Source organism: Oryctolagus cuniculus, chromosome 6, assembly GCF_964237555.1.
Source record: "Oryctolagus cuniculus chromosome 6, mOryCun1.1, whole genome shotgun sequence".
In the NCBI taxonomy this organism is placed as follows: Eukaryota; Metazoa; Chordata; class Mammalia; order Lagomorpha; family Leporidae; genus Oryctolagus; species Oryctolagus cuniculus.
This window is the reverse complement of record NC_091437.1, coordinates 57,702,463-57,721,084: the sequence shown is the minus strand read 5'-3', so window position 1 is coordinate 57,721,084 and position 18,622 is coordinate 57,702,463. Positions and strand designations below refer to the sequence as shown.

The window sequence follows — 18,622 nt, the reverse complement described above, 5'->3', positions numbered from 1 at the left end:
TTTAAAAAACAAATCACTGATAATTAAGTCTATAAACTTCCAAAGTATTTTATTAAGTTTCCCGGTTCTCAGGAATACATATGTCAACCAGAAAAATCACAACATAAGAAAACAAGTGATTTCTGCAAGATTTAATATTGTCATCAATATAAGAAATCCAAAGTCAAGGCTTTGCATTGGAACAACTAAACTGTAATGTTTGAGAACCTATTATATTGAACAAAAAAATCACATGTGTACGCATGTGGCCTGCAGATGTGTTCACTGTGGCTTAAAGAGAAGTCAAGAAAGGACTTGAAAAATACTAAAGGTGAAAACCAAGAATGGACTCTTGAGGTCCTGGAAAACAGCAACACTAACTGGACATAAATTAAATGGTGTGGGTGTGCACACAAGTTACAAATTTCTTTTATTTCAACAAATACTTATTGAGCACTTAAAGGCATCGTGTCCTCAAGCAGTTCCCTATCTCCAAGTAGACAGTCTTTCAAATAAATTTTCTCAATATAAGGAACAAAGTTTCACAAAGAAGCTACAGAACACCTAAGTAACTTTTGGGGGAGAATTAAAAGCAAAGACCAAAAAGGCCTCCCCACTGTCTTTGTCTGTGTCTGTGTTATTATCTGTATAGTTTGAGAACTTTGCAATACGTATTGCAGCTGCCATAAAACACAATTCAAAAAGTATCTTTTTAATACTGATAAAGTTCCTAGGAAACTTACTTCTAGGGGTCCCCAGAAATAATACAAAATAGTATCTAATTATTAAGGATAAATTACAGAAAAGATATTTTATAGTTATAGTTCTTTTAATACATGTTTGTGATTCTAATATATTCAAACTAACTCACAGCCATGAGAAATCAATATGTGCATGTTGAAAAATCATTTAAAAGAATTATCCAATATCTAGCAAATTATTTCCATATCTTGGTTGATGATACAACTAAAATTTCTGAAAGTGAGCAGCAAAACCGTATTTATCAGCAAAACAAGGAAATTTCACAACCATACTAACATTGAAAAGACAAACATATAACCCATAAAATACTCCTAAAAATAACATGCAGAAACAACTTCCTTTTGTAGAACAAGTACATGTTATTTATGTACAAAGATATATATGTCCTCCTGACAGTTATTACTAGCTCAAGACTTATATAAATCTCTTTACATCATCATTTAAGTTCTTAAAACCAGCACTGTAATTAGATATTTTAAATCAAAAACAAAATTAAGAGTGAAACAAAATAGTCTAAGCACCCAAAATCACTTCTTAATAACGACTTTGCAAATTCTCTGAAATGAGTGTTGCCACTGAAGCTCTGAAGTTAATGTAGAGTAGCTTTTCAAAGTCTACAAACTCTTATTTGCCCACAAGAGGGCAAAAAAGATGTTGCTTCAAAATTCACAGCTACTTATTCCAATATTAGCATTCAGATTTATACTATGCCTTCTACTTTAGAAGGTACATATAACCCTAAATGAATTCAACTTCAGTAGTTTAACAGGTCTAGGCAAAAAAATACAGCAAAATGGTGAAAGCAGAAGCATAGTAAGATATATAACTTCTTTCCACGACCATATGAAAGAAAATAAAAGAGGAAGAATGCAGAAGTCTGCTATGGAAATACCCATTTTTAAAAATCGCCTGTTTCTACAACAAATGAGACCTAAAGAAGATGAATATGATACTAAATTTTTTCTTCCAGAATCATAATAAATTCATGATGAGTTTATTATGTGCCTTTGAGCAGAAAAACTATTTCTAAATGCTAAATATTAATTAAATTACTTCATAAATACCTGAGGGTTTTCAAGTATCCTTTTTACTCCCTTAATTAAATTGCCAAGGTACTTGGCACGTTCAGGACTGCTAAATAAGGACCTTCTTGTAGAAGCAAACTGAACTAAACATGAAAGTGCCTAAAAACAATAAAAAAAAATCATTTCAATTTTAAAAGTAACTATGGCCACATGTAAGGAATACTAGTCTTTACATTGTATATGTATTTAATGTTAATGGTAAGAAAGCATTACAGAATACAAAAATAATGAAACTAAACATCATCAACTACCACTACCGCCCACAACCATTCTAAACCACCACTAAAATTCCTATCTGTATGTGATCCTCTTTAATGTTTTTTCACATATTAAGTCAGAGAGAGTAGGACTGGACATGCATATGTTTGAAAGGCTCCCAACTGCTAATGATACCCACTTCTATTTGTGAACCAATGAACCAGGTATTCTATCAAAAAGAAAAGGTGGCTTGTGGCACAATATATTTAAAAAACACTACACATTATGCACTGTGGTGCCCTGCAAGTGGGACAAACTTTGTAACTTGGCAATCCAGTTAACATACAGGGATATATGTTATACTATGCATTAATATCTAAAGGAACACTTTGGGAAATGTTGTGCTGTAGGTTAGATAATAATAAAAAAAATCTTGAAAAGTACCTGTGGCCTAGTTACTAGTTACCATCCTAAAGTTTCCAGACAATTCTATAACTTAGGTTCTTAAATCTATAAATGGTACCCACTGATGTGTCAGATAAAGTGAAAGGCCCCAAATCGATAATGTCAGGCCCAAATGGCCTAATATGTTTTCTTTGGGTCACATATTTGCTAACTTTACTTTTAAAAATTAAAATTAGCAGTTAATATTTAATTATATCAATTAGGAGTTTTCATACTAAATGTCTGTCTTGGGAAAGGTAAAAATAGGAAAAAAAAATCAGATGTCCTTTTGAGATGTGCTCCAGGTTTGCCACAGTCCCTACTGTTTAAAACCAAAACCCAAATACCAAAAACAAACAATAGAAAAACCTCCCTAAGATAAAGGTTTTTGAGCCAAAAAGACCTGGGTTTGAATCACACTATAAACATTTACTTTGTTGCTGTCTGGATCTGTTTTCTGGGTCTACACAATGAAGACAGCATTATTCCCCTTGCATAGCCAGTTTGAGGACTGAGTGAGATAAGTACCATGTAATAGCATATGCTCAATGAATGTGAGCTTACTAACTCTCAAAGCAGTTATATTTTTATTTTATTTTTTAAGCTCCAATACCTTTTTTGTTTTATCCCAATAAATAATTACATAAAACTGTGGTTTTCAAACACCTAAGACTTCCAGTGAGAAGAAGGCTGCGGCATTACCTGAGAAATATAAGTACCCTATGAAACCCAGTTTAAAAATCATTACCTTAAAGCCTACATTCAAGAGCAGATATGTTTCGTGTTTCTTTAAATTTGTATGTATTTATTTAAGAGGAAGAGTGAGAAAAAGAGGAGCGAGAGAGAGAAAGATAAAGAGGAAGCCCATCTGCTGTTTCCCTCTCCAAAGCCCTGCAACGACCAGGAGCTGAATGAAGCTGGGAGCTAGTAATGCAATCCATGTCTCCCACTTGTGTGGGAAGAACCCAATTACTCATGTGACCACTGCTGCCTCCCAGCTCTGTATCAGTAGGAAGCTGGACTCAGGAACCAGAGCCAGGATTTGAACTTACGGATCCCAATATACAACAAAGGCATCCTAATGGCCTACTATGCCAAACACCTGCCCTAGAAATGTTTTGTACAAAAGGATGTTTTTGTGACTCTGTCCTTCCCTTCTAGGAAATAACATTCCTACATCTGTAGCACTTAGATGTACTTTAAAGTTGAAACATCTTTCTTTGGGAAATGACAATATTAAAATTTCCCAACTTTATTTTATAAGCTTGAATATTGAACTCAGAAAAAAATTTAGCCTTAACAGATCTGTTTCTGATTCTGCAAAGATGGAAACCATACAGTTTCAAGAATTTTGTGAACATGCAACAGCTTTTAATTCAAAAAATAAATGAAAACTAGAGTGATAAATACAAAATGAAATGAGTAGCTCTCCTTTGTTTCTTATTCAGAGATATCCGATGGAGACCACTTATCAAGCTTAAGACAATGGAGCAAAGGGCTGAAAAACAGCTGAAAGGGGAAAACAGAAGGGAAGCCCAGGTGGGGTGGGCTACACCCTGTGGGAAATCCACAGAAACATATGAGGGCACTTCAAAAAGTTTGTGGAAAATGGAGTTAAAAGATACGTTTATTTTGATGCCAAGAAACTGAAATTCATGCAAACTCACACATCTCCCAAAAAGTAAGAACTTCTTTGAGAGGTAAACCCAATCATACTTATAAACAGAATTTTCTGAAATATATATTACCCGTTATTAAAAATCACAGTTACTTTTTAATGAAGTAATGAATGACTTTTACTTACTAACTGAGACAGCAGTGGTGGAAGTGAATGATACAAATTGAAGAAAAGATCCAATGTTTCCGGTTCCAGGAAAACTGAAAAAAAAATTATTTTCTAACATTATTACTTTCAATTCAGCAATCTTAACAAAGTCAGATGTTACCACACACAAACTGAGAACAAAACCCCTGCACATTTGCCACTGTTTCAAGTTAGGACTATTTTTAATTCTTACTAACTAGTCTCCTTCAAAAGAGGAAATAATATAAACAGAATTATAATGTTATAAAATATACTTAGATCATACCCTTTTTATCCAATCACATTTCAACACAGTTGTCCATGCTTCAATCATGCTTATACATAAAATTTCCATAAAAATCCAAAGGAGGGGCCAGCACTATGGTGTAGCTGGTAAAGCCACCACCTGCAGTGTCAGCATCCCATATGGGCCGCTGCTGGTTCAAGTCCCGGCTGCTCCACTTCGAATCCAGCTCTCTGCCATGGTCTGGGAAAGCAGTAGAAGATGGCCCAAGTCCTCGGGCCCCTACACCTACATGGGAGACCCAAAAGAAGCTCCTGGCTCCTGGCTTCAGATCAGCACAGCTCCGGCCATTGCAGCCATCTAGGGAATGAATCAGCGGATGAAGGACCTCTCTCTCTCTTCCTCTCTCTCTCTCTCCCACTCTCTCTCCCTCTCCCTCTCCCTCTGCCTCTGCCTCTGCCTCTGCCTCTCCCTCTCCCTCTCCCGCTCCCGCTCTGGCCCCAGCTCCGGCTCCAGCTCCCACTCTCGCTCTTCCTCTATGTAACTCTGCCTTTCAAATAAAATAAATAAATCTTAAAAAAAATCCAAAAGAACAGGGCTTCTGATAGCTGAACACACGGAGGCTCCTAGAAGATAAGAGTGCCCATAGAAGGCAAGCACCCCTTCCCTTACACCTTACCCTACGCATCTTTTCATCTAAATCCTTTGTAATATCCTTTACAATAAATCAGTAAACATAAATGTTTTTTCTGAGCTCTGTGAGATGCTTGAGAAGATGAATCGAACCTGAGGAGGGAATTGGGGGAACCTTGATTTATAGAGGGAAGATCAGAAGCACAGGCAAAATCACCTGGGGCTTTCAACTGACATATAAGGAGTGAGCCCTCAACTTGTGCGACCTAATGCCGCCTGCAGGCAGGTAATGCCAGAAAATGGTTGGATTAGAGGAAACCCAGCTCGTGTGCAGAACGGACTGCTTGCTTGGTGTGTGGAGGGAAAACTCCCACACATTTGGTGTCAGCAGTGATCTGTGTTGTGAGTGAATAGTAAGAGCAACTTAATCTGTGTTTGTTTTTTCAACAGAAAAATTAATTAGCTAAGATGGTCCTTATTTCTATGTAGTATCTACAATTCTAATCGGGGAAGTTTTCTATTTCAATTTATATTAAAGTAATAGAAACAATGCTTAAAATGTAAAATAGGATCAAAAAGTAAATAATACTAAAAATAAAAATACTTATAAGAGCTATAACTTATCCCACTCCATCTACTTTTCAGCTCTTACAGCTATACATATTTACCTATATTTCCAAAGAATATCCTAGACTACTGTTTCTTCATTCGATTGCTTTACTACAGATATCAACTGATTTCAATATTACAGTGAATGAGTCTACCTCACTAACCTAACCATTCATCATATAATCTAACCATTTCCACCATTCTCTCCAAATCCATCCTCTCTCAAAACGCATCCACTATCATCACAATTTGTGATTAAAACAATCCTATGTGCTTATATTTGTGATGCTTATGCAATAAATTTGAACTGAGTCAAGAAACATACTATGATTATATCACACTTCTATTACTCCTTGAACTTAATCACAGCATCTCTTCTGGGCTTAGTTATACAGACGTACTTCAAAAAGTTCTTGCAAGATGCATATTATGAAAAAACTACACACAAATTTTTCAAAAGTTTTTCACCAAAATAAACATCTTTTAATCCGATTTTTCCAGAACTTAAAATTTCCTTGAATATCTGTTAGTAACTCTTTCCAAATGCAAATATATTTGCAAAATGTTCTTCACAACATTTTCCATCCAATCAACAGCATCAAATAACCTATCATTTCTGTTCTCCATATCTACCTCTAGTCTTCAACTGGCTGTTCCCTAACTTTGTTCTACAGCTGTCTCCTTTTTGTTTACTGTTATCTTGCATCAACGCATCCTTTTCCCAAATCTCCTATCTTCTTTGGCTTGTATATCATCAAGAAACTTGCTGAGAGCAAGTACACCACAGATAAAGCTGGGGAGGACTTGCAAGTCTAAAAATGCCTTTTTTCCGTTATGTTTGATCATTCTGTTCCAATCTAAAAATAATTTTCTCATAGTGAGGCTATCACTATAGCATTGTTTCCTAGCTTCCAGTTCCACTGCTGAGAAGTCTATACCATTCTTAATCCCAGTCTTCAGTAAGTGACTTACTTTTTTTTTCTGGCACATTTTTTGTTCTTCACTATTCTGAAATGTCACGATTATGAAGTTAAGTGCCTATCTTTTTACTTTCATTATGTTAGAGATCAAGTGATGCCTTTCAATTAAAAAATGTATGTGCTTTAGTGTCAAATCTTTTGGGGGCATTATTTGTCTGCAAATTTCCTTCTGTTTCCTCTGTTCTCTCTCCCTAGAATTCCAGTCAGATGCCAGACCTCCTAGTTTCATCTTCTAATTCTCTTGTATACTATCAAATATTTCTCTGCTTTTTTGTTCTACCTTCTAGGAGAATTTGCTAACTTTATCTTCCCATTCTCCTACTAAATATTTTATTTTGTCACCTATATTTTAAATTTGGAACATTCTCAGAATTTTCCTCTTTAAAACAATATCCTGTTCTTATCTCATTTTCTTTGTTCTCTTAGGATATGAATTACAACATTTTTAAGTTTATTTCTACTCTTCATCTTGTCTCTAATAACTCCCCACCCCTTTTTAAGTAAACTTTTTGAGATTTTAAATTTATATGCAGTTGCAAGAAATAGTACAGTGACCCATGTTTGACCTAGTTCCCCACGATAATTTCTTGCAAAATCAGAGTGTAATTGCACAACCAGGAAACTCATATTGATATAACATACCAATCTTATTCATATTTCCTACCTTATATCAACTCACATATAAATATATGCATGTTTTTAGCCTGTGAATTTTTTTTTAACAGGCAGAGTGGACAGTGAGAGAGAGAGAGACAGAGAGAGAAAGGTCTTCCTTTGCTGTTGGTTCAACCCGCAATGGCCACTGCGGCCGGCGCAACACGCTGATCTGAAGCCAGGAGCCAGGTGCTTCTCCTGGTCTCCCATGCAGGTGCAGGGCCCAAGCACCTGGGCCATCCTCCACTGCACTCCCAGTCACAGCAGAAAGCTGGACTGGAAGAGGAGCAACCGGGACAGAATCTGGTGCCCGGACCGGGACTAGAACCCTGGGTGCTGGCACTGCAGGCAGAGGATTAGCCTATTGAGCCACGGCGCCGGCAAACCTGTGAATTTTTTTTAGCCTGTGAATTTTTTATTTTATGTTTTGGTTCATGAATTCATCATTACAATTAAAAAACAGAACACTAAATCCCATTCTACTGGTTTAGTCTCTAATCTCCATATTAGAAGTTCTCATATAATCGATGGTATTCCTCTATTATACCTAGTATTCCTGAACCTGAAGCCTCTCTAATTTAATTTCTTAAGTTCTAGTCATGGAAGCAAGAGGGTAGCACAGATACACAGGGGAAAACGTAGTCACCCATTTGCACAGGTAATAGAGAAGATCCTAAAGGTTTGTGCAGAATATAGATTTTCTGTCTTTTCAGCCCCATTGCCTTCTGCTTGACTTCAGGGGTACCGTAGCTATTACCATCTTTCTGAGATATGGGGTTAACTTGCTTTTTCTTGTTATCCCTCCTGAGAAAATATAAGTTGCAACTCTGCTAAGTCACTTACTCTAACTAACTCTTTATAACTCTGAAAAATCTGTTGACATCTCTTGCCAACTATTGGATCTACTTCAACTGTTATCTGAAAGTTTCAAAACATAGCTCTTGATATTCCCGTCAGCCTTTCATCCAGCTCAAAAGTTGTCTTTTCTTCTTATCCAAAATCAATATGACAGTAACTGTGTTATGAAGTATGCATCAGCAGGTACTTTGAGTTAAAAATCTTCTTGAGCTCTGTTTTGACTGTCTAGGAAAAACCAGGGGTAATTATACATAGAGCAACTGCACTGCTTAATTACACACATTTTATACTGACCATCCTTTCTACTAAACTTTTTTTCTTACTTGTTCTCCAAGTTGTAGGAATCTGCACCGTGCAAAGATCATCTGCAGATTCATCTGCTGAACTGCCAATGAAGTCAAAGTTAAGACAGTTGAGGACCAGTTTCAAGACCTGCATGACAAGGTTTTGTTGACATTGATCTTGAAGATTTAAAGGTTTGGCCAACACCTGAAAAAAGTTCAAAATCAAAACATTATGAAACACATCAATTATTTATTTATTTATTTGAGAAGCAAAGAAGACAAAGAGAGAGAAAAAACCTCCCAACTAGAGATTAATCCCCAAATGCCTGCAACGGCTGGAGCTGGGCTTAGACCAAAGCTAGGAACTCAATCCAAGTCTCCAGTTGAGTGAGTGAACCCAATCACTTAAGCCATCCCCACTGCCTTTCAGGGTCTGCAATTGGCAGTAAGATGGAATTAGGAGCTGGAGCCAGGAATCAAACCCAAGTACTCCCATGCAGGACTTGGGCATCTCAGCCATAGACTAAACGCTTAGTCCCATATCAACAAATTTTTCACAAATCTAAAAAAAATTACTTCAATGTCAAATAAAAATTAATAAAAAGTTTAAACATTATATTATTCCATATTCCAATTAGGGGAAAAAGGTAAAATCACTATCCATAAATTTCTACAATTGACTATTTTCAAATTTCACTTTGTAAAGTTGGGGTAAAAACTTTCACTTAACTGTCTTCCGTACATCACCATCTAAAACCATAAGAGGTAATATTATGACAACATATAGCACAACTGTATAAATGTATGGGATTCATTAATTCAAAGGTTGCTTGGAACAAGCTTAAAATTTAATATGCTTCAAGAAAAACTGGGTTAACATCATGCGTGAAAGAGTCATATTCATCTAACAAAGGCTTCCAGAATTATTTGAATGTGAAAAGACACTCACAAGCTTCTGGAGAAGAACCTGACCATCAAAATAATATCATTTTGAAACAATCAAAAGAGATTATACATTTAAATATACACTGTGAAATATCTGTAGAGAAAATAATAAGTTTGAGATTCTGCATTAGGAATAATACAAAAAGAAGTCAAGTCAGCAGAGGTGAATAGAGGTGAAATAAAACTGGCCATGAGCTGTTTTTGTTTAAGTGGCTGATGGGCTCCAGATATTAATCTAGGTAGTTTTACATAAGTCAAAATTTTCCAAACTAGGAGGAAATTTTAAGGGTAACAGAAGGTCTTTTGGTTTGACTTAGTGTGGCAGTTTGAGCATCTCTAATAAAAAAAAATCCACAGAAAATACCCTAAAATCTGAAACTTTTTGAGTACTGCTATGAGGTTCATAAAGATCCAGACTTTAGATTTTTGGATTAGGGATGCTCAGCTGATAAAGTCTATGTAAAAATTCCAAAATCTGAAACACTTCAGGTTCCAAGCATTTCAGTTAAGGGATACTCAATCTGTCTTACAGAATAAAAATTAATGGAAACTAATGCTAGTGAAACAAACTTTGGGAAATGCTGTATAATGCCAATTCACAACCTTAAGAAACATGATGGAATCCCTATATTCTATAAGGGCACACAATACAATTATGAGTCATGCCATCACTCATGTTCAAAAGGCCAGCCACTAAGTATAAATGGGGAAATATTATTTCCCAAAGAAATTATTAAATTCAACTATCTTGACTCTACAATAGATAAATGTTGATAGTTGATAAATTAGGTAAGCTTATAGTCATTTCATTTTTCAGCTACACCCTACTTAAATATGGGCAGGTAGACAGAAAAAGACTTAATTAGCTTTTGCAGTTAAGAATATATGGTAGGATGGCAATGAAACTATCACATAAACACAAGTTACTAAATTAGTTTGGGATTTTACCTTATTTACCACGTAAGTAAAATTGACACTTTTATAATAATTTTTCTAAAAGCAAAATTGGGGAGAAAATCCATTTGAAATTCTTTTGAAACTCTTAAAATTTCTGAATACTCTAAGTAAAAAAACTGTATTATTAGATAACTTACCTCTTTCAGAAGAGAGCATGCTAGAACTAAAATGTCTTTGAGAGAAGTGTCACGAAATGAGGTTGCTATTTTCCTGTGTTTTGCTGAAGGTCTAGAATAATCAACCTAAAAAGACCAAGATGAATTAGTTTAATCAGACCTACCAAAAAGCATGGCAAAACTTTTCCAAGTAAGACAAAGAATGAAAATAATGATTAAATAATCATAAAGTTCACCAGTAAGAGAACTTTAATTAAAGTCCACAGAATAAGTGACTTGAGGTTATTGACAGGTAAGGATCCAAGTTCCCAGAGTATTTGAATTTAATGTTCTCCAGGCAAACAATATGGATTCCAAGTTAAAAGGCAGAGCTGATCACACTTTCAGAGGCAGTATAAACAATAAAGCTTACAAAATAATAGACACTAAGACTGCCAAACCATGTGCCATATTTCATACAGTGCAAGTAACAGCTCCCCCGTTCCTCAAATGCCACCTGTAAAATGAGAAATCTAAGACAACTTTCAAATTCCAACTTTCTGTGAATCATAAAACTGAATTAGAGAAAAATTTCTCTATATGAAAGTATTTTATATATACCATATACATCATTGGTTCATGTTATTGGATTCTGATTGCTTTGTCATTGGTATTCTGAAAAGAAACCAAAGCATAAATTATAAATAATCAGAAATCTGACTTAATATGTAAGCAATAATACATTGCCTCTGAGTATTTCATTTGCTAATGATAAATAATTTTATGAATAAATTTATTAAGATCAGTTCTTAAGTCTGTAACCTAAAATACAGTACATTCAAAACTATTAATACCATTAATATTTCCACATATCAATAGGAGACAACTAAAGTTGAGGTCTAATACTCAAATAATCATTAACATTAAGGTCTACGTTGCTATAGCATTACTACTATTACTTCTGCTACCTAGAGGAAGAAAAGAAACCATTTTCCTTGCTAATGTGCAGATTTGAAAAAAAATCAATTCAAAACTATCTGATATCTTCTAAGCTCCAACATATAATTTATACTATAATTAAATGTTACATTTACCCATAAAACACGAAACACAACAGAAGTCAAAAGTGATCACAGACAATAGTTATTGGAAACTGTACCCCATATTTAAGATTTGAATCAGCATTTCCAGTGTTCCTCTTTAATTTAAATCAAACATTAATATCTCTCTTGACCACAATACTTTCCTCAATATATAAAACAATTTTTTGAGTACAAAGCAACACACAGCATTACAACTACAATTTATAAAGTTTTCTTCATGCATTTTTTCACTCCTTCCTTAAAATTAGCCTGTGAGGTACTTATTCTTTTTTAAACATGTGAGAAGGGGCCAGTGTTGTGACACAGAAGGTAAAGCCACCGCCTGCAGAGCTGGCATCCCATATGAACACTGGTTCGTTTCCTAGCTGCTCCACTTCCAATCCACCTCCCTGCTAACATGCCTGGGAAAGCAGTGGATGATGGCCCAAGTGCTTGAGCCCATGTGGGAGAACCTGGATGAAGCTCCTGGTTCCTGGTTTCAACCTGGCCCAGCCCTGGCCATTGGGGCCATTTGGGGAGTGAACCAGCAAATGGAAGAGACCATCTTAATTAAGCAACCCAAATGAACATTATCAGTAATGTGACAAATCAAATCGCATGCTTCCTGACAGGAGACAGTAAAAAGGCTACAGTTTCACATCTGTGACATCCTGATAAATGTACACAATATGAATCTAATACTAAAGAGACATCAGACAATCCCAAATGAGGGACATTTTATAAAACATCTGGCCTTTAATCTTTACAAGTGTCAAGGTCATGAAAGTGAAAGAAAGATTGAGGAATCTAAACATGAGAACTAAATGTGGTACACAATTTTAAACTTGTTCCTTTAGCTCTAAAGGACATACTGGGGACAACTAGTGAAATTCGAAAAGGGCTTAGGATTGGGCAGTAGTAATATCAGTGCTAACTTTTTTTATTCTAATGGTAGTACTGGCTCATGTAAAAGAATGTCCTTAAATGTAGGAAATGGACTAAAGTATTGCCTGGTGGTAGGATGGCATGTAGGCAACTTAGTATTAAATATTTGAGAAAAAATTTCTTTATACTTTTAATTTTAATAAGTTTCTTTATTGATAAGAAGATATCTGGTTACTCTATGAACTCTACTTTTGTTAGAACTTGTCATTATCCAGTCCTACTTCAGTACAATCTAACACAGCAAACTCAGACTTCCAGGACAGCCTACACCCTACAATATTGTAAAGCATGAAATAAATCAAACTGCCAATTTTAAGATTAGCAAAAAGTCAGAAAGGTTAGAGAACAAGCATATAGAGTTAATATGCTCTTCACTTTTACAAGGTAAAACTTTCATACTAAAATTGCTTTTTAATAAAGTTTAAAAAGTTACAGATCGTTAGACAGATTTACAAAGTTTAATATGATTCACCAAGGTCCCAGTCATAACATCCTGCCAATACAGTATTACTACTGGTCCTGGAGTTAGGAAGATACATACACATAGAAATATGTTTAGGAGAAAAATCATCATATACTCTGGGGCACAGAAATTAGGTCAGTGATAGTTATAATAAATTCAAGGATCACTTGAAATCTTAGAATTCCTTCCTATAAACATAGAAGCATTTCTCTAATTCCTAATTGAATTCAAGTAGAAATAGTTATTTTGGATTTATTTTTTAAATGCGCATGGCTATATAGTTACTTCAAGGGTAGCTGGCGACTGGTACTTAGGTGTGTAAGCTCTCCCTGCATACACACACATGTGTATGCATCCACACAAACCATTCAAGATGACGACGCTGTATTCCCCTTTGTTATAAAATTACTTCAGGGGCAAGTATTAAGCATAATATTTCAGACCTCTTCAAGATGACCATGTCCCATATCACAGTACCTGGGTTCAATTCCTGTCTCCAGCTCCCTGCTAATGTACACCCTGGGAAGCAACAATGATGACTCAAGTAACTGTTCCTGCCACCCATGTGGGAAACCTGGACTGAAGTTCTGGCTCTTGACATAGAACCAGTCACTCTTAAATGTTGTAGGCACTTGGGGAGTGAACGAGCAGATGTGAAACAGTGGAGTGAACCAATTTTCTCTGTCTCTCTGTTTCTCAAATAAATAAATTCTGCTTTTGTTCTGTTTAGAAGCATATTAAGTACAAAAGTGAACAGGAACAGGTGATGATGTTCTCTTGGCATAGTGCCAAGATGCCTGCTTTTTGGTGAGTCCTTCTGAGTATTGTTGGGAATCAACCCACCAAATCACTTATCTTTATTTGTAAGAGAATAAATGCTTGTTTCTCTTTTGTGTATAATTTATTTCATGTGGTTAGTATTACATATACAGAAAATAAAAGGACAATTCTTCAAGTGCCCATGATGCAAAGACCATGTCTAATTCCCTGTTCTTTGTAGTACTTTCTACTACTGCTGATATTTCCAATAACAATAAAAGGATTCCACTACTTAATTACTCTACCACTAAAACACACACACAAAAAAACTTATGTCACACAAAGAAGATTCCACATTTCGCCACAATAAAAAGCAGCAAAGAAACAGCATTACTTAAACAAACTTCATGTCCCAGTAGATGGAAAGGCTTACCAGGTTCATTTCCTGAGTCAATTCAGAAAGGATTATTACTCCTATTATGCAGTGTTCCACAGTACCCTTTGGAGAAAATAACCAAGTTTAGCCTAAGTGGAGACATGTGATTGGTTCTTAATATAAGCCAGATAATAGTTTTAAAAAAATAATTCAATACCAAAAAAAACACATTTACTTCATAACATATATTTTAAAATATGCAGAAAAACTACTATGAATTCTACAAATGAAAATGCTTCAAGTTCTGCTTTTGAAGGCTAAATCTGGGTATACTGATTTGGGTAGGGGAGTTCACCTACCTTAGAGCGCACAATATTCCATGAAATGTTTCCAGCCTCCCAGGACATATAATATACTAAGCTTCAAAATATAAATGTATGTTTAATACTTTTCATAATATCTTGAGTAAAAATGAGCAAAAAAGGCCTTTGTAGCCCTATAAATCTGCTTAAAGTTTACTGAGATAGCTGTACTTAATAACTAACTAATAAATAGCTGAAGAACTAATTCAAATCCCTTGATCTAATATCAAGTAAGATCATTTACACCTTTTTAATACTGTTTAATAGTGCATGTATATGCATTTGTCATGTACCTAAAATGAAGGCATCTAAAATGCCCAATGTAGTGGGGCTAAATAAATGTCTATCAATATGATATACAGTTTCACAGCACCTATGATGTTCTTTATTTAACCTATTTCCAAGTTAATCTCAAAACTTCCTTCCTATCAACCACAATTCAGACTTTATAGGCACAATACTAACAAAGTACGCCACTGCAAAATCACACTGATGTATGAAAATAATAAATGACATCAATTACAGTGCAATAAAAAAAAATCAAGGGATGATATTTTTCAAGTCTTCATTTTATAGCTGTTAATCCCTTCTATCACGTAACTCTAATACTACTGGTCACTAGGTATAATTAAGTTTGAATTATATCAGAAAAAAATTAACTGAAGAAACATCTCAGGATTTTTGCATTTTAATTCTATATGGCCTTTCATATGGGTGTTGGAAGTAAGCTCCAAACTCCCTACTCACTCTATGTACACTATATCAACACTCCTCAAAGTGTGGCTCTCTAGCAAACAGCTCACACATGAATCCACTGCCCATCTACAGACTTGATTTTCATCTGAAAGTGGTTAGGTATAAGCCCATGACAAAATAAATATAAGACAACTGAGTCACTAAGTACATTGTTTAGTTCAGATGGCATTTTTTTAACAGCAAGTCTTCCTTGATGAAGGCAGCTCTATATTCACTTACAGTATAGCGTAAGCATCTTATCTTCTTGCAGACCACCAATTTGAATTAGCACTGCTCTAGAGGACAGTAGTACCACTGAGTATGTATGTGTAAAGGAGACATCATATGTTTGAGGTATGGCAGCAATAGGGCCACAATAACAGAGAAAAGGGAATGAACAGAAGCTCAGATCGGGGCAGCAGCGTGGTGCAGTAGGTTAATCATCCACCTGCGGTGCCAGCATCCTATATGGGCACTGGTTCTAATCCCAGCTGCTCCACTTCCGATCCAGCTCTCTGCTATGGTCTGGGAAAGCAGTAGAAGGTGGCCCAAGTCCTTGGGCCCCTGCACCCACATAGGAGACAGAAAAGAAACTCCTGGCTTCGGATCAGCGCAGCTCCAACTGTTGCAGCCATTTGGGGAGTGAACCAACAGAAGGAAGACCTCTCTCTGTCTCTCCCTCTCACTGTAACTCTACCTCTCAAATAAAATAAAATAAGACATCTTTAAAAAAAGAAGCTCAGATCATTAAAGATTTTAAGACTTAAAACAATTTTTAATAAAAAAATTCACAAAAGTTGCTGGTACTCAAAGGAACCATGAGGTACTATTTTGGAGAACTAAAAAATACTAAAATCAATTGCCTTTCTTATGACTCAAGATTAAGTGAATTCATATACCCAGGAAACAAGTGTTAAATATTCCATGATTATACTATAATAACTTTTAAGACAAACATTTTTTATTTCTTCTGGTCTAAAATTCAGAAAAGTGTGCTAAAGCCCCAGCTTAAGCTAAGCCTATCAGCTACTAAAGTGAAAACTTGAGAAACTTAGCCTACAAGAATGATTTCAATTCATTCAGTTTTCGATCTTGATTGTATTCTAAAAATAACTGTGAAATCTATTCCTGTCTAATGATTCTGGATGAACTATCTTAGTAAATGACAAGAGGGAAGGTACTATTGCATTCGCTAAAATTACAAAGTGAGAAGCTCACATATCACTAAACCATCCTTCTGCCCCAGTGTAACCTGATCTAAAAACTAAAAGGTTTAGGTCAAAGTGGGGAATCCTTGTTCTGTCAAGGTCCACCTGGATATTTATAACATCATTTGCAGGTCATATAAAATGATCAACTTAAAAATTTGGGGCTTGGGGGCAGCACTGTGGCCTAGTAGGTTGAGCCTCCACCTGCAGGGCCGGCATCCCATAAGGTTGCTGGTTCAAGTTCCAGCTGCTCCACTTCTAATCAAGCTCCCTGCTAATGTGCCTGGGAAAGCAGTGGAGGATGGCCCAAGTGCTTGGGCCCCTGCAACCAACTTGGGAGACTTGGAAGAAGTTCCTGGCTCTTGGCTTCTGATCTGTCCAGCTCTGGCCGTTACAGACATTAGGGGAGTGAACCAGAGGATAAAAGACCTCTCTGTCTCTCCCCATCTCTATCTGTAACTCTTCCTCTCAAATAAATAAATCTTTAAAAAAAAAAAATCAGGGGCTAGCATTGTGGTACAGTGGTTAAGCTGCTGTCTGCAACACCATCATCCCATACGGGCGCTGGTTTGAGTCCTAGTTGCTTCACTTCTGATTCAGCTCCCTGCTAATGCGCCTGGGAAAGAAGCAGAAGATACTTCTGGGGAACCTCTCTCTCTTCCTCTCTCTCTCCCTCTGTAACTCTGCCTTTTAAATAAATAATAAATAAATCATTAAAACAATTAGCTTGCTATAAATTTACTGAATTCCAAGTCCTGCCTGTGGTTGCCTAGGTAGTTCCAGGCCAAATGATTTCCCAGGCCTTATATGGCCCGCAGGCAGGATGTTCCCCACCCCAGCTTTAGATGATCAACTATTTGTTTGCCAGGGCTTTAACAACATGAATAAAAGGGAAGCAGGATAATCTAACATTTCATATTTTGAGCTTCCAGCATTATGCTATATGATAAAGTCACATCTTAAACAAGATTTAATTTTAAAGTTACTGCATAAGAAATAAAGTATTCATCAAAATTGCCAATTATTCCTGAAGAACTGTAATAGATCACTGCTTCCTCAGCTAGAACAAGCTACACGATTTTCCTGACATTAAGCATTACATTTTTAAGAAAACAATTTGCATCTTCAAATATCTGAATCAGGGCAGGCATTTGGCACAGTGGCTACTTGGAATGGCCACATCCCCTATCAGGACATTTGCATCTGAGTCTCAGCTCTACTACTAACTCCAGCTTTCTGCTAACCCACACCCTGAGAGACAGCAGGTGATGGCTGAAATGTTTGGGTTCCTGCCACCCATGTGGGAGACCTATACTGAGTTCCTAGCTCCCAAGTTAGGTCTGGCCCAACCCTGGCTGTTGCAGGTATTTGGGGAGTGAATCAGCAATGGGAGTTCTTTCTCTGTCTCCATGACTTCCAAGTAAATTAACTGGGCAGGGTATAATAGTCATAAGGAAGAGGCATACAGAAACCAGGAACAAGCTCAGTTTTCCCTAAATCACCCTAGGACTGTCATCACTGTGTGGATGACAAGTGGACTCCCTGGTACAACTTAAGGATCTTCCCAATTTTACCGTCCAAATATCTGAGTCTGTATAAGTTAAATATTGTATGTGCATGTGTTATGACTTTAATCACTTAAGTTAAAAACATTCTTGAGAAACTGGTAGAATCAATATGGTGTAATATAAAAATGAAAGTAATTAGTGTCAAAAGATTTGTTGAAGTGCTAGTTCTATGCATTATTAGGTCCCTGAGTGATCTTTCATAAATTATTTAACATTTCTAAGCCTCAGTTTTCTCAAAATAAAATCATTTCATAGAGATTTAAAGAGTATTAGACAATATATGAAAAGCATTATACACGTGCTTTGTATATACACAATACATAGATGTATGAAGGTACTCCAAAAGTTCATGAAAAAGAAATTAAGTGCTAAGTTTATTTTTGAAGATCCCTCATATATGTTATAAATGAAAGAACATATTTCTGAAATTAGAAAAGATTATTATCTGCATTCTTGGTTTGGAAGTTATATAACAACATGGTCTTCATTTACTAACAGTAAGCAACATAGAGCCCAGAGGATAAATAATAAATCATAATTAATATGGCATTGGTAGCTACAAGTCATACAGCCTCTAAACTAATAAAAGCAAG

General features: G+C 35.9%; 1 protein-coding gene across 10 annotated transcripts in view; it reads right to left on the bottom strand.

Moving 5' to 3' along the window:
* The window catches only part of RANBP17 (RAN binding protein 17), a 371,265-nt gene that overhangs the window by 328,243 nt on the left and 24,400 nt on the right, over positions 1-18,622 (bottom strand). For 8 of the 10 annotated variants that reach the window (XR_011389899.1, XM_051843604.2, XM_070076410.1 and 5 more), the window contains exons 5-9: positions 14,214-14,279; positions 10,574-10,678; positions 8,574-8,739; positions 4,273-4,346; positions 1,806-1,925 (exon numbers count right to left, since the gene is read on the bottom strand). Coding sequence is in view for 9 of the 10 variants with exons in the window: in XM_051843604.2 (XP_051699564.1) it covers positions 1,806-1,925; positions 4,273-4,346; positions 8,574-8,739; positions 10,574-10,678; positions 14,214-14,279 (531 nt within the window). In the remaining variant the exon portion in view is untranslated. The remainder of the gene's footprint in view (positions 1-1,805; positions 1,926-4,272; positions 4,347-8,573; positions 8,740-10,573; positions 10,679-14,213; positions 14,280-18,622) is intronic. The other 2 variants (XM_070076412.1, XM_070076417.1) reach the window with 1 other exon arrangement.